The 16,277-nt window shown below is 41.3% G+C and overlaps 1 protein-coding gene across 1 annotated transcript in view; it reads right to left on the bottom strand.

Moving 5' to 3' along the window:
* MYO16 (myosin XVI) overlaps positions 1-16,277 on the bottom strand; it is a 432,663-nt gene that overhangs the window by 373,768 nt on the left and 42,618 nt on the right. Inside the window, exon 3 of the mRNA XM_044250091.1 lies at positions 6,981-7,124. Coding sequence (XP_044106026.1) covers positions 6,981-7,124 — 144 coding nt within the window. The remainder of the gene's footprint in view (positions 1-6,980; positions 7,125-16,277) is intronic.

Below are 16,277 nucleotides of genomic sequence, written 5' to 3'. Positions count from 1 at the left end.
ATTAGAACCACGACATGTGTTAAATGTTAACATTGACTTTCTCTGACCAGCAGGATTGTGGGTGATTTTTATGTTCTTTTGGTTCTTCTATATTTTCCAATGTTTCTAAAATAAATGTGAATTGCTTCTTTAATTAGAAAAATAAAATGTGTTCCTAAAAGGATATTCAGAAATTAAATCTAAATGTTTTACAATATTAATGCAAATTATTAAAACTTTAATTGTCTGAAATATAGAGGAAAAATGTTGTTTGTCATGAAAAGCACTTTTGAAGAGGCAATATAATTTACTAAAAATGGGAGCTTAAATAAATGAACAGGGAAACCTAAGGAAGTTTCCCTTAGACCTTAGACGTGGAAATGTTTGCTTCTCAAACTTGTCGCACCCGGGGAAAACCTCAGGTGCTCGCGTTTCTGTCAGATTCCCATGAAAGGTGTATAATGTATTTCTCCATTCTTCAAAAAATTTTATGTCAAGTTATAGATTTATCATGAAGCACACATCAGTACTTGTTTTCTGAAATCACTCTTATGGTCTTAATCACTATGAATACTGAGTAAGAATGTTCACCATAGGTCAGGAGGAATTTTCACCATAGATTTTAGCGATGGGAAGGGTTAGGTAATGATAGGTTTACAAAAACACAACATAAGAACAACACCCAAGGTCAGACTCACAGAATCGGATAGTAGAAAGGTGGTTCCCAAGAGCTGGGGGGCGGGGGTGGAGATGGGACCTGCTGGTCAGAGCACAAGCCTCGGGTTCTAGAAGAATCGGCTCTGAGGACCGGACACACAGCACGGCAACTCGAAGTATCAACACTGCTTTGTCCACCGGAGTTTCGCCAAGACAGTGAATCGGAAGCATTCTTACCACAACAGAGCAAGAATTACTGGTCACAGCGGGAAATGCTGGTGTGGCAATAACCCACCTACCGCCGTCATTTCACAAAGCGCTTACATCAACTCATCATGCTGTACACTTAACAGACCATCTTATTTGCCAAGAATCGCCTAGTTTCATGGCCACGAACAGGGCTGAGAAGCCAACGTAGCTCCTTTCAAATTCTTACTCTGATTAACCCAAAAAATAGAACCTTGAGTAAAAAAACCTGGATGTCTGCCAGATTTCCTTCTTTGACCCACTTGCCTTTAGATCTCGTGAGACAAATGAACTAGGAGAAACAATGAAAGCCATCACAGCGATGTCAAAAGCATTCTGGGCCAGGCCATGCTGGGGTTCCCGCAGGCACAGCAGGCAGCCTGACTGCCCTGAGGCGTAGCCAGGAGGTGGTAAGTGGGTCCACAAAAGCAGGCTGCTCTTCAGGGAAGCCTTACTATGAAAATGAGAGGGATGCCATGGTGACAATGACAGGAAAGACATTTAATTGGGCTTTTCCATAGTTTTTAATTACTGGAAGATCCTGCGACATAACTATGAATCTAAAGGAGGAACCCAACAGCAAGACCGTGGAAATGGGAGATGGAAATGTGAGGCAGAAATCCTTGGACAGGTGGAGTTAGTAGAGTATAGAGAGGATGGAGGAGAATTTAGCTTCGGCAGGGAAACAGATGCATTTTCCGGATGTAACAAAAGCTGTGCATAGATGGGAAAAAACGTCAACGGTCTGTTGTTGCTTTTGTCTGCTAGGTGGAAGCTGAAGGCATTCAAGCCTGGAAACTTACTTTGTCAGTGAAACTGACAGCAAAGGACCACTAAGAGAGAGATTCAATATTGAGGGTGGGGTCATTTACGTAAAACGTTGATAATGATGCCAGGCCCTCTGCCATAGCTCTTTTTGAGAAATCAGATGTACCTTGAACCCTCTGGATTTATAGCTCATTTTCTAGGAAGGAAGATCACCTTCTTAAATAGCGGGGTACCCCATGTCCTACTATTTAACAGATTACATAGACGGGAAGGATAAATGATAACTAAACAGTATGGAAGTTGCATAGCAGTCTTTAACCACAGAACAGTCTAAGCAACGAATGAGCAACATTTGGGAATGAGTTCATTTTGATCTATTGGTTTAAGCCGCCTAACACAAAGTAAGCAGTATGTTTTTGAAATATCGTTTCCTACCTCAGTTATGACAGAATTGTTGGTTTCTCACATTTACCGGCCCCACCCATTAAAATGATCCAGTCCCACAATACCCATTAGACACGGTCCATGACACACTGTATCCAACAGGCACAAAAATGATGAACGTCAAATGTTCAAACTCAAAAGGCCAAGGACCGAGAAAACATTCAGAGCAATTTCCAGTAATCATCCCCTTGTTACTGAAGTGAGACAGTGATGAAGCTTTTGCTGAGCCTCGCTTAGTCAATGACTACCCACCTGCTAATATTTTCCCTGTGCCTTCTGATTTCAAAGAGTAAAAATACCTTGAAAGGTCTCCTAGTAGTAGGTAACAGAGTTAATTCACCGTTTTGTAAATAAAACTAATTAAAATGACATCTTAGCCTCCTGTTGTCCATTACTCATTTTTTGTAAACACGTTTAATAGATGCCCTTTGTGGAGTAAGGTTTATTAAATAACTCCAGGACATGGAATATCAAATTATATCCTCCCAAGTTTTTCAGTAGGAAAGACAAGAAGTCTGAGATGATTTATCAGTAACACAGGTATATCATTTTCTCAAGCAGAAGCAACCTACAGTCTTTTATTCAATTAAATTATTTTCCTAAAATAATTAATACCAAATTCAAGGGATATATTTCCGATGGTTCCAAACACACCAGACTGTTGAAACGTGCAGATTTGCCCCAGCTTGGGAACTGGTCATGGGGCAGAGTAATGTAGCACCTGTGGCCACTTTGCAATATCAGATGTGAAAATTCAGAACCCTGCAATAAATATGTTTCTTTTACCCAAAGTCGTATGAGAAAAGATGGAAGAACTGAGTAAGTCTCCTCAGAAACGGTTCCCAGTGCAGTCCTGAGGCACGAGAAAGCAGACAAGCCCACCGTCCCTCCCTCCACAGACACGGGATTGCGCAGATTCTTAGTGTATCGGTTCTTCAAGATACAGATGCACGGATACAACACGCCAGAAACACACGTACATAAACATGTTGAAACACATATGAAATCAAGATTTCCTAGAGAAAAAGACCTGACATGACTTGAGTTCATCGCTTATCAGCCTTTGTGATTCAGTCCTGAGGGACAGAAGAGATTCTTAAAATCTGGGACATGGCCATGTACCTTGAAAAAAATTTTTTTAAAAAACTAGAGATAATTCTGAGTTATAGAACATAGTGTTTGAATATGGAGCAAATTAGAAAATATTTTTAAAATTAGGATAATGTAGAATGAAAAATCAGAACGTATATATGTGAGATGCTCAACAATCTATAAAATAAAGTGAAGAAAAGAAAATTCTCAGTGGACAAATTGTAATTATAATGTATATTACATATAATTAAATACATGTATAATTAGATATAAATATAAAAAGTTATAGTGGTTTAAAATTTTATTTTGGGGAAGCAAAACATTTAGATTTGAGATATGTATTATTAATAGATTTCTTTATATAAAAATAAGGATTACATATTAAATGTACTGCTCACATCATAGGAATGCTCTACACTTCCAGTGACAGATCTATAAAATTTCAGGAAACTCCAAAACCCTATCCAACTACGTGCTGGAAATTGTAAAAATACTGAGACTTTTTCTGTATAAATTTTGAAAAGTCTTGCAGAAATAACCATTTTTTGATCCACCCAATTCCTAAAATATATTGGGTTTAGATGATTTTTAATTCACGCTTAAAATTCTAAGAAAGTGTGTATTGTTTTGCTTAATAAACGCAGTGGGTCCTCACTATTCATAGACTCCACACTTGCAGGTTTGCCTGTTGGCTGACTTTTCCGTAACACCACAAGGTCTCCTTGGGCTCCACACCCCCCGTCGTTCCCGCACAAGCATGGAGTGGGGACAATCCTGGTCAGCCAGTGCGCACGTTTGCAATGGGGATCCCACATGACAAGTTTAACTTACATAGTGCAAAGTCTCTGTTGTGGTCCATTTAGTGTGTCTTTCACATTTCTGTCCTTTTGTTGGCAATTTTGTCATTTAAAATGGGCCCCAAGTGGGGTGCTGAGATGTTCTCCACTGCTTCCTAGAGCAAGAAGCCTTATGGAGAAAACACGCATGTGGCTAGGCTTCCATCAGGCACGAAATATATAGCATTCCTGGCCATGAGTTCAATGTTTATGAATCGGTAGTATATATTTTAAAAGGTGTCTTTAAGGAGAAAGACAGATAAAACAAAGTTCGCACAGACCAGCTGACGACGATGTCGTAACCAGAGGCTCGCGGGAACCCAGTGCTGCACTTCCCCAAGAGCTGTGGTTCAGCATTCACTAATGCGGTGTTTGCGGTGACCTTAGAGAACATAACTACCACAAATAACAAGAATCGAGTGTATGTTTCTTATCTGTCTTCCCAAATTCTAAATATCAGTTTGAAATCAGTGTTTTTAAAGGGGAATGAATGTATGATATTACGGTGAGAATCACGGTATCATCTGTCCACTCTGGGGACTTGCCATTCTGTAGGAAGTCTGTCATTAGCAAGAGGACAGCAGACCGGGGGCTCAATTTATGACACCAAATCTGTCCCTGCCCTTACTCTGGGGCCTTCAGCACAGATCCTGGCCTCTCTGGGCCTCTGTCCCTCACCTCTAAAGGGCAGAGAAATCTAGCATCTATGCAGTAGGGTTTCAGGAGAGCTGAGTCAATTTATCACTAGAAAGCATATGTAGAAACATATCAGACACATAGGAAGGCTGTGCCAAAGTCAATTATTATTACCTCTCAGAGTTTCGTAGATCATCTGGCAAGAGTACTGACAACATTCACAGTACCTGAGCCTACTCCATGGACACGAACCTTCTGCGGTCCAATTAAAATAGCAACGTTCCAGTGCTGCGCAGTATTTGATAGCAAGACACACAACTACACACATCTCTACTCCACAAAAGCTCATAACACATAATTATCTCTCACCTCACTGAAATTGTTCTTATTATGATTTTCTAAGAGACTTGAAAGAGATGATTCCAGTGCTTTTAACACAAATGCCAAGCCTCTACTCCTCAGTCCAACAAGTGGGAGTCATCTGTGATATGTGGTCTCTCTCAAGCCCTACATCCAACCCCACACCAAATACGGACAACTTGACCTTCAAACATCTAGATGCGAGTCACCTCCCACCACCGCCACCACCAACATAGCGTCTAGCCTGGGGAGTGACAACAGATGGCTCCCCCATCCTGCCCCTCCTTGTCCGCTTTCCACAGAGCAGCCAGAGGGATCTTCTCCAACAGAAGTCCGATCGTGTCACTTCACCCAAAACTCTCCAGAGGATCCCTGATTCACCTGGGGTGAAAGGACACGGGGAAATCCAGTCACAACTCACTCACACGTCCCCTTCTCCATGAGGCCACCCCTTAATACCCTCCACTCCTCTCCTCCTGGCCTTCCCACAGTTCTCTGTAGTTGACATAACTGTGTATTTCACTCATTTGCATATTTGTTCTTTCCGGCTTCTCCCCAGGAGAATGCAAGCTCCAAGAGGCAGGGATTTGTGTTTTTTATGTTCATGGCTGACCCTCTTCGTAAAGACCAGAACACACTCAAATACTTATACAGCCTCTTACTCATCCGGAATCTTTGGAAAATGGGAAGAATATTGGACATGCAGCGCTAACACCAAGTACAGTAGCACTTACTCCTGGAAGTAAAATAAATCTCTCTTTTGAGGTTGTAAACAGGAACACATTCCTGCTACAATTTTTGTGTCAATGGGTTTCATCCATATTTATTTGAAAGTGAATTATTCCTGTGGATAGATGGCTGGGCTGCCTATTCCATGGTGGCAAGGAGACCACTCAGACTTGCTTAATCCACTAATTAAATCTCTCAATGGTGCCCTTACTTGACTTGCTCTTGTTTGTTCTTGCCATTCTCTCTAACGTAAACTGTCTTTTTGTTCACCGGGTAGCATCTAGAACATAGGGGTTATTCAATAAATATTTGAATGATGAATAAGTTGTAAGTTCCTCAAGGGTTGGAATTATGTTAAAATAGTAATCAATAAATATTAATTCAATGATCAGTAAGTGAAGGTCACTGTAGAATATAACTGTCAGAAATACAACTTTGTACCTCATGTGAGAAAAGAGTCACTGCAGAACCATGAACATGTTAATTTGGATACTATAGATTTAACTCTATGTTCACACATGAAATAAAACTAGCTTCTATTTCTCAATTCTGTCTTCCAAAGAAAAGCAACATAATCAGACACTGAGATGTGCATGTTTTCTAGAACTCCTGCATAATTTCTGAAGAATCTTTGTTAAGCTAACACCAGATTTTTTTTCACCAGAAAAAAAAAAAAAATCCCAACTCTCATTTCTGAAATAATTAAAATATATTGTGAAGATCAATGCTAGGATCTAAGCTATAATTAAAAAACAACAGCAATAAATAACTCTACTAAAGTTTTATACTTAAAGTTTTCATTTTCTTGTAAAGAAATGCTGTAGACACTGGTTTACTAGATGTGAGCAAGACAATAAGATTCGACAGATGCCATATCTCTTTACTGTATGCCTAGTTGGCTAAGAATTAAGAGAATGGATTGAAAGAAACACCACTTATGAAACCACTTTAGTTAGGATTCACTTGCAAAGTATAAAGGCATATAATTTCCCGGAAAAAAAGCTAGCAGAGTAGAGCTCCACACGACATCTACACAATCTGTTTTATGAACTCTGTCATCCACAACCTTAGTCTCTAATTATCTTGTAACTCCAGGAAAATAAAGGGTAACATACATACATATTTTTTTATCAACCCAAGTATTACATATTGTGAAATAGTAATAGTTAAATATATAGCCTTTGGTATGCTGTCAAATCTTCAAATGGTAAAAAACTAAATTGCTTTACTTACTAATACAAGCAGCAGGACAATATCAGGGTTATCACAAGCGCAGGCGATGTGCATTGGTGTCCAAAAGTCTTCATCTTGGTGGTTGACATTGACCCCTCTGTCAATCAGGATCTCTGCAATGAAGGCATTATCATACCGAGCGCACTGAAAGAAAGAAAAAAAAAGAAAGAAAGAAATGTATTTCAAACGATGATAAGGTTCATTGCAAATGTCCATAGATAAAGACTTCAATGCCAATTTAGAGGTTGAGAGATGGGACTAACGATTCTCCAGCTAACCTACAAGCTAAGGGGCATATGGGGGTTGGAGGACTCAAAGGGAAATGGCATCCACAGACAGTAGAAATAAAAATGAGAACATAGGGACAGACATTAAGAAGGAGGAAAAAATTTCAGTTTTTGTGTCCTCATCATTTGTACAAAAGATTACCAGAAAATCTCGGACTGCTTGCCAAAATTATCTTTCTGAAATACAGATCTGATCATATGAGCCTTCTGCTCTGAAATATATATATTTTGTCATTTAATTTTGTTGACGAATAAAGTTTTACCCCCTTATTGCATCCAAGACAGAGAAGACCCGTCATCGTCCTTCCAAACGCATCCCCCATCATCCAAACGCAGCCTTCAGCCTAGCTGCAAAAGATAAGTCAGTACTCCAGGGTGCCATCTTGGAACAGTTAACTTGGTAATTTCAGAATCTTCTAACATGAATTTTAATCATTGTGTTTTATAGAAATTTCATAGTCTACTAAATCAAACACTCCAGGAACTTGTTTTGCTCTTATCTTCTATTTATTATTTATAGGTAAAATTTATAAAAAAATTCAAAGTCAGGGCTGGCTCCAAGGGTACACAATCTCCATAGTTGTGCTTAGGTAGTTCCTGCATTTGGTTTAAGGATCCAAGAACTTTAAATAGTTGTCATCAAGAACTTTCAATAGTTATTGAAGAGTCCCATATATTCACTTGCCCTGCACCTTATAAATTATCCTGTCCTAGTATAAGTCTGATATTTTATATCTGTAAGCTACATCAGTTCCAATATTTAGCATATTAGCTAAATTAATATTTTAAAAAAAGATCTAAGCTAAATAAGTTAACTACAGATCAGCAAAATTTCTGGGTTGATAGATACATGTTTCCCATAGGATTTGGATTCATCCAACAGGTTCCCCTCCCACAGAGAAGTAGTAATCAAGGCCATCATTGGAAATAGCATCATGTCAATGTATCAACTATTCCTGGCCCAGACAATTAAAAACAAATCATGGGAGGGCTTTCCCTTTTGAGTAACAGGGCCCAGACTGGCATTCCTGCCCAAATTAACTGCAACAAAAGCAAAAACTCTCGGACAAAATATGACTTCCAAGAGCTGGGAAGAAACAATGCAATCCTACTGCTGCTGTTATTCCAGCTCCCTGGCTTGAAGGACTTTCCAAGCTGCAGCACAGTGAGAAGAACCCCGGTCACCCAGGGCCACTTAAGAGGAAACTGAACTGAAATTCCAGAGACTGAGCTGGCCAGGATATAGGGCAGAGTCACAGAGAGAACAGGGCTGCACAGAGAAAGGGGACTTCAAAGGTCTTCTACCCCCAGCTAGAAATACTAAACTCCAGTTCTGAAGGGCTCAAACTGCTTCCAAATAATTCAACACCCCCCCTCCCAAAGAGAACTCAAGGCTATTTATAGAAATATGAAAATATTCAGTACCCAACAAGGCAAAGTTCACTATGGCAGCATCCAGGAAAAAAATGACCAGATATACAAGACAACAAGCAAATAGGACCCACAAAGAGGAGAGAGGGGGCCAACGAGAGCCAACTTGGAAGCGATACACTTGTTAGAATGAGCAAATCTGCATGTTAAAACTGTTACAATAACTACATTCCGTGTGTTCAAAAAACTGGGTAACTGTTGAACATGGTAAGCAGAGATATGGGAGACAGCAAAGAGACTCAAATTTAACTCCTGGTGATGAGAACTACCAGGGTGGAGATAAAAAATACACCAAAGGATGGGATTAACAATGGACTGGCTGTTGCAGAAGATAAGACTGGTGAACCTCAAGATGGTAACGTAGATTACACAAAGTAGGACAGAACAATCAATGACTTTCAGTAAGTGAACCAAGCATCAGTGACCCATGGGCAATCTCAGACAGTAACCAAATAGACTGATAGCACCGGAAATGGGGTTTACAGAAATTGATTTATATTTTCATATTATTTCATTTGCATTAAAATTAGTAATTACAAGATAGCCAGTTTTTAAAATTAGGTACAAGGTTTGAACTGGTATTTCACCAAAGGAAAAAAAAGACACATGAATTGTGTTTCCCAATCATGATGCAGTCATGGAAGAGCATTCCTATCTTCCTCCAGTATCTGGTGGTCTCAAGACCGTTAAGTGGTGAGCACAGTGCAAAATCATGATTCAGGTTCCACATGAAGGAAGATGCGGAGGCATCTGTATTGGGATGCATGGAAGCACCTGGGGCAATGGCACACGTGAACTTGGAGGGATTGGTTCCGGTTTTGGACCATGACGTTTGCCTTTGTGAAGTACGGCGTCCTGTGTAACAGTAACAAAGACGCTAAGACCCCTAGTCCCATCCACAGGAGCTGCACCTTTGGGTCCAACGATTAATAAGATGAGGATCAGAGTCTAAAGGCTCAATAAATAGGTTTTAGAATTAGGGCCTGGATCCAATTTCTTTCAGGAAATTCACATGCTGCTAACGTGTACTCCGCTGTTTTTATCTTTTTGATAACTCCCTGCAGAATCAACAGTGATAGGACCTCCTCCTTCCCCGTCTGTCAAGACCCCCTCCTCCCACACCTCAGGAGTCCACATTTACAATTCAAAGATACCTACAGTTTGGCTCTTCCCTGTCTTTTACCAAAAAAGAGTTAATTAGATACAGTGTGGAAAATGGTATCAGCCTCTCTCAAGTAATGTAATTTTTAGACTCACATTTCAGAGGATCATGAATAATAATTTGACAGCAATAAATACCTTCTAATCACACTTGTCTGAAAAGATTACGATAGTTGAACATTCCCGTTACAATGTTCTTACAACATTATTGTTAGATAGTAAACCTCATTCTCACTGGAAAGGATTTTCTTCCAGTTAGCAAATCTTTCTCCCGATTTAAACCGTTCTTCATCATTTCAACCAATTTCTGGCAACAGTTTATTGCAGCAAGAAGGTGGCTGAACTGCCACTAGGTCACCTTCAGAGAGCTCTGAAACCATCAGAGCTGGTCTCCCCAATCCTGTCACCATCCTCTGTGTCTCCAAGGTCCAGACAGGACAAGCTACATAACTAGTGGGACCCAGTGCAAAATGAAAAAGTGGGACCCCTTTTTCAAAAATGACCAAGAATTTGGGGGCATCTGGGTGGCCCCGTTGGTTGAGCATCTGACTCTTGATTTTAGCTGAAGTCATGATCTCGGGTCATGAGATCAAGCCCCATGTCGGGCTCTGAGCTGAGCATGGAGTCTGGTTAAGATTTTTCTCTTCCCCCAGCCCTTCCCCCCATGCTCTCTCTCTCAAATAAATAAATACATTTTTTAAAAAAAATGACTAAGAATTTTAAGAGGGTGACAGCAGAGCATGGAACCAAGCATGGGTTCAGTGGAGCCTAAAGCGACCACGAGGACCCCGTGCCTGTGAAGCTGTCCTTGAATTGCCAGATCTCTTCATGCAGCCCGCCCCCCAGGTCCCTCAAGTCCGCACACCGCACTTCCTTCCAGCGAACCCCTGGAACCTAGTCCGTTTCAAATAAGCCCTCCTCACCTAGAAATGTCCGTAGAACCTAAGTCTATTTCTGTGGAAACACCATCTCTCCTGCAGCCTCCTCCACGGAGCAGGTAAATTTCTTCTTCCATCTGGCCCTGAAAAAGCTTAGCCACTTTCTGAGCATATTGATTATTTTTTTTTAATTTTTATTTTTTAAGTAAGCTTTACACCCCAGTGTGGGGCTTGAACTCACGACCGCGAGATCAAGAGCCTCACGCTCCATGAACGGAGCTGATCGATGCCCCTGAGCTTACCGATTCTGACAGATTCACTATTCATTCACCTTAATATGCTAATTTCGAAGAGTCCCTTGATCCTTACATCCTAGCCCTCTTCTCCCCCAAAGGTCTCTCTCCCCTTTCATCAAAGTTCTCCACTTTCACCCCCTACAATCACGGTCGTCCCGCAGTGAGCACGTCAGCCACGCTGGGTTACACACCCTCTCTGAAAGTGTAGAATGCCCTCCCTTTAGGCCCCCAGAAACCTCCACCACATTATACATTAGTTCCCATCCCCTGACTTGCTGCCCCGAAGACTGGCTTCAAGCTAAATTACTAAATCCCAATATCCCAATCGTGATCAAAACATTCCATTCTGCCTCCTAACGCATACTTAGAGAGCAACACTACAAACAGCTCCTTCCCCCAACACTGTTTATTGAGTTGCCTAGGATTAGTGAGAACAAACTCCCCCCACACTAACCAGCAGTCCACAGCTTCTCAGGGTATGCATTCTTTCACTGTTTGGAATTGTTTGTAAACAAAGGTAATTAATGTCTCTCGATGTACAAACTCAATACAATGCATATTATTGATTCAGCTGAAAAGACCCTAAAAACCAAAGAAACCAAATTAACAGATACAATTTTAAACTTCAAATGTTTTGTCTTTTCCCTACATCTTGTCATAAGGGATCTTTTATGTATTTTAGTTTTTTGGTTGGCTAACGACCATATCCTGAACAACTCTGAAATCTATCACTCAGAAAATTCAACGTTTTCTACAAATGCTGAATTCCCACATTAAACTCCTTGTTCACACATGGAAGTTGACTTTTGCAAGTTTTTGGTTTTCTTTTTTAAAACATGGGTCAAACCTGTCACATTAGTTTTCTCACTGTCTATATATTTTCAGGGCACACTTCCCTTTTTTGCTCCTCTGCGCAGATTTCACAGCCACCAGGGTGGGAGAGATTAGCAAAGAGTTACCAGGACAACATTCAGTTTGATCCAAATATCAGTTATCGAGCGGGTATCACGTGCTAAGCACAGTTCCATTATTAATCAAAAAAATTCTCTCTGAACTCTCAAGAAGTGGAGGGGAGAGGGGAAGCAACAGGACTTATGCATCAATTTGGATTAATCATTGTCCATTTTTCTTGTCCTATATTTAAGGGTTCCCAGTGGTTCAAAAACTGTCCTACAACCAGAGACAGATGGAGAAGAGACAGAGATACACAGAGAGAGAGACACACACATACACGCAGAGATTTGTTTCAGTAGGAAAATGAATTTGAATTTGCTGCAATTTTTAAAAATCTTTGAAATCTCTCTAGAACTCCCATATGGCCCCTTGTACTGAGCATCAATCCCCACCAGCCACCTCTTTCAGCCAGTGCCGAGATCTGTACAAAATCACTTCCACTTCCCTGCCGTTATATCGCACTGAAGGATCACACTCATTATAATGTCATCTTGAACATACTTCTCATCATTTTTGCTTTTCATGTACAGATGGTCTCTGACTTACAATGGTTCAGCTTATGAGTTTTTGACGTTATGAAGGTGTGAAAGAATTCTGAATTTGGATCATGTCCGGGGCTGGCGACATGCGGTTCGAGTCCCTCTCATGAGGCTGGACAGCAGCCGCGGCTCCCAGACAGCCATGTTGTCGTGAGCGAAGACAAGTGGTACCCTGCCAACCACTCGGTACCCATGCAACCATTCTGTGGTATCGCTTTCAGTAGAGAATGCAATAAATTACATGAGATATTCAACACTTTATTAGAAAATGGGCTTTGTGCTCAATGATCTTGCCCAGCTGTTAGGCTAATGTTGGCTTAGCCAGGCTAACGACAATGTTTGGTAGGTTAGATGTATTAAATGCATTTTTGACCTAATGATACCTTCCGCTTACATGATTTATCCAGACATAAGCCAAATAAGATGTGTTTCTTCTCTCTGGCAAATACTTGTCCTACAGATTACCTCTCCATACATAACCTAACCCTCTGAGCTGAGTTATAGCTCTGATTTCCACCTGCATTCCAAGCACTGATATCTTCCAACCGATGGAACCAAACTCAAATTATAAAACCAGCTATTACTAAAGAGATTCAGGTGTACCAGAAATTTTAAAATCCTAACAGGTCTTCTATCCAGAAATTTTAAAATCGTAATAGAACTTCTATCCTTTTAAGTGAATGCAAACTCTGCACCTTCAGCTGCAATGTCAGTTTGCCTCACTTTGAATCACCAAGATTTTACCAGGGAATGCTCTCTTCCAGGCACTGCACTTGGCAATATACAGGTCAAGTTTAAGGACATAGTAATATCCTTGGGAAACAGACAATCCAGTTGAATGAGATTGAGGGTGTTCAGAGCATTCTAGATTCACAGTGGATGGGCAGCTAACACCCTGATAGAACTGGACACCCCAGTATGGGACACTCTCAACACAGGTCTTGAAGGACTCGGTGGAGGAGGGAGGGGTGGAGACATTCCTAATCCATTAAGAATTCACTGAAACCCTCCCCTTGTGCTTAGTGCTGCGCCAACCCAAAGAGTTGGTATCATGGACTAGATACTGTCCCCAGTCAATAGTCTCAAAATTCAAGAGCGCAATGCAGCCAAAGAGAAGTATGATGGACAGGTCCAGTGAGCTACGGGGGCCATCTCAGAGGAGCACCCCAAAGTAGAAACAACAAAACAATCCGGAGGAGGAATGAAATGGCTCTTCGAGGAATTCTATGTCATTTTCACGGAAGGTCTTTCTGAGAGGGTCAGTTTCAGACTGAGCCCTCAGGGAAAACCTTTCTGGCTGAGACATACAGCTTCCCTGAAGAAAGGCTCTGTGCTCTCAATGCTGGTCGACTGGATTTTTCTCAAAGCTCACAGTTCAAAGACATCTATAAAAAATTCCTTGCCCAGATTCTAATTCTTTATAAATGGGGTTCTGTGGTTGCAGAGACAAGGTGAAACAGAACACAAATCTCACTGGTAACTTTACCAAGGAATTTTTTAGAATTTGCTGTTGAGTGAACCAGTCCTGTGTGATGTATTTACTCAAAAATGGTAAATTCACTCTCCTCAGTCCCTGGTGGCATTCTGAGAAACACACTTTTGTTGCTTTCTTACCCCTAAGTCATGCACCCGTGCAGTCCAAATAAAAATACGCCCACCACACAGAACAAGGTCAGGGTTTTCATTCAAGATTTAGATGGATGCTGTACTCATGATCGAAGATCCTAGACTTGGGCTTTCCAGTTACGGATGCCACGATTCTCATGGACCAAAGAGAAGCTGGATGTTAAAAAGTAAAGTCCAGCCAGAAATTTGAATCTTAGTCACTTCCTTGGAAAAAATTTAAAGAGTTACTATTTCCAGGCCACAGAAACTGCTTCTTGCTTCCCAGCCCTTTCCAGCATCACCTCAGACATCAGAATGGCTGGGCTCTCCTGCTCAAGGACATTCTCCTTTTGCGTCCGTCTTGCTCCTTCACTTGCCTCCTCGCTTCCTGTTGCCCCATCCTGTACGCATGTCCCCCGGTCCTCATCACCCAAGAAAATCCCAGGAATGGCCCCTGGAGAGGGCACATTCTCTTCTGCGATGATGCATTTTCTCACCAGCACTTACCCTCACAGCTTTCCCCCCTTCCTTTCTGGGAGAACGAAGGAAGGGGAAGTTACACGGTCGATGCCCAGATGCTTCGGACGATGTCCACGTATGTACTGACCACTTTCACACTCTAACACCTAGACCGGTTTTAAAATTAGATCTTTCTTTAGACATTTCCTCCACAGTCCTAATATTTTGACTCTTTTCAAAATATAATATTCTCTCCTCCATCAAAAAGATACAAAGAGGGGCGCCTGGGTGGCTCAGTGGGTTAAGCCGCTGCCTTCGGCTCAGGTCATGATCTCAGGGTCCTGGGATCGAGTCCCGCATCCGGCTCTCTGCTCAGCGGGGAGCCTGCTTCCCTCTCTCTCTCTCTCTCTGCCTGCCTCTCTGCCTGCTTGTGATCGCTCTCTGTCAAATAAATAAATAAAAATAAAATAAAATAAAATCTTTAAAAAAAAAAAAAGATACAAAGATGTGGAACAGCTGCCACTGCAGTATTTTGCTAATTATCTCGGCTTCTTCCAGATCCTAAAGCTTGAAAGATGTGGAGAGAGAAGCCCAATGAGCTGCCACTTCAGACACCAGACCTTCCTGGAAGAGCAGGAAGTGGTTAAAACAGGTAGTGTTAAGCCTCTAACAAAAATGCAGTCTTAACTAAGTTTATTAATTTCTTTTATTACATGAAGCATACATGTAAAAATGAAAAGACTTTGCCTCCTCTCCCCAGCCCGAGTCACTGTTAAAAATTTCTGGTCTAGCTTGGAGATTTTCTCTGCTTTGCAAAGAATGTCCCCGTTTCTCTCTTTCTCTCTCATCTCATCACCAGACCAAAGAAAGAGTAATTTCTATTTCTAGGACATTCCATTTAGGCCTCACTGTCCTGCTGCTGTCACAAGACAATACTAAAAGAATTTGCGTTTCATGCTTCATTCGCGAGGGTTTGGTCACTACTGGAAGCTCCTTCTCAAGAGCTTATTTATTAGAAATCTTAACATTAAAACCCCACACAGCGGTTTAGCAAAACCTGTGTGATTCTGTTTCCAAATCCACAAATACAATGTCTTCCCGAGACTTAAATCTGTCTGTGCTGTCAGCTGCTGCCATTACCTCCCCTCTGTCCATCACGGGACGTGATATCTCCCCTAGGTTCGATACATGAACTAGTTACAGAAGGATGGGCAAACACGCTGATCTGGAAGTATTTGTCGAAAATTTTGAAAGAAAACAAAATCCCTCTATGGGATGAGAATGGTTAATCTCCAACATCAAAGTTCTCCTGGTACTTCTGAGAGAAATGCACTGAAATCTACTCTTGGAATCAGGAACTCAATGAAGAAGAATTGAGTGAAATCAACAAAACTCTAGAAATCTCAACAATTTCCACCGCTTTTTCTCCATGGCCCACACAAACAGATGCTGCCTTTTTCTCAAAGGCGTCGATCTAAGCATCTCTAATTAGAGCTTCAGCACGGAGAACACATTAGGATTCCTAACGCAGGATGCCCCAAAGGTGGGGCTGACAGCCCAGACCCTCACCCTTGACGTTTCAGGTGGCTAAATTGCCTTTTTCAGCACCTAAGGCATGTTGAAGCCCTGTAATTTTGTCTCTCTGGCAACTCGCAATTTTTCATTTGCTTTTATTTACTCAGGAACC

This window comes from Neovison vison, chromosome 5 (assembly GCF_020171115.1).
Source record: "Neovison vison isolate M4711 chromosome 5, ASM_NN_V1, whole genome shotgun sequence".
Lineage (NCBI taxonomy): Eukaryota > Metazoa > Chordata > Mammalia > Carnivora > Mustelidae > Neogale > Neogale vison.
Note: the sequence above shows the minus strand (reverse complement) of the source record. Positions and strands in the feature narration are given on the sequence as shown.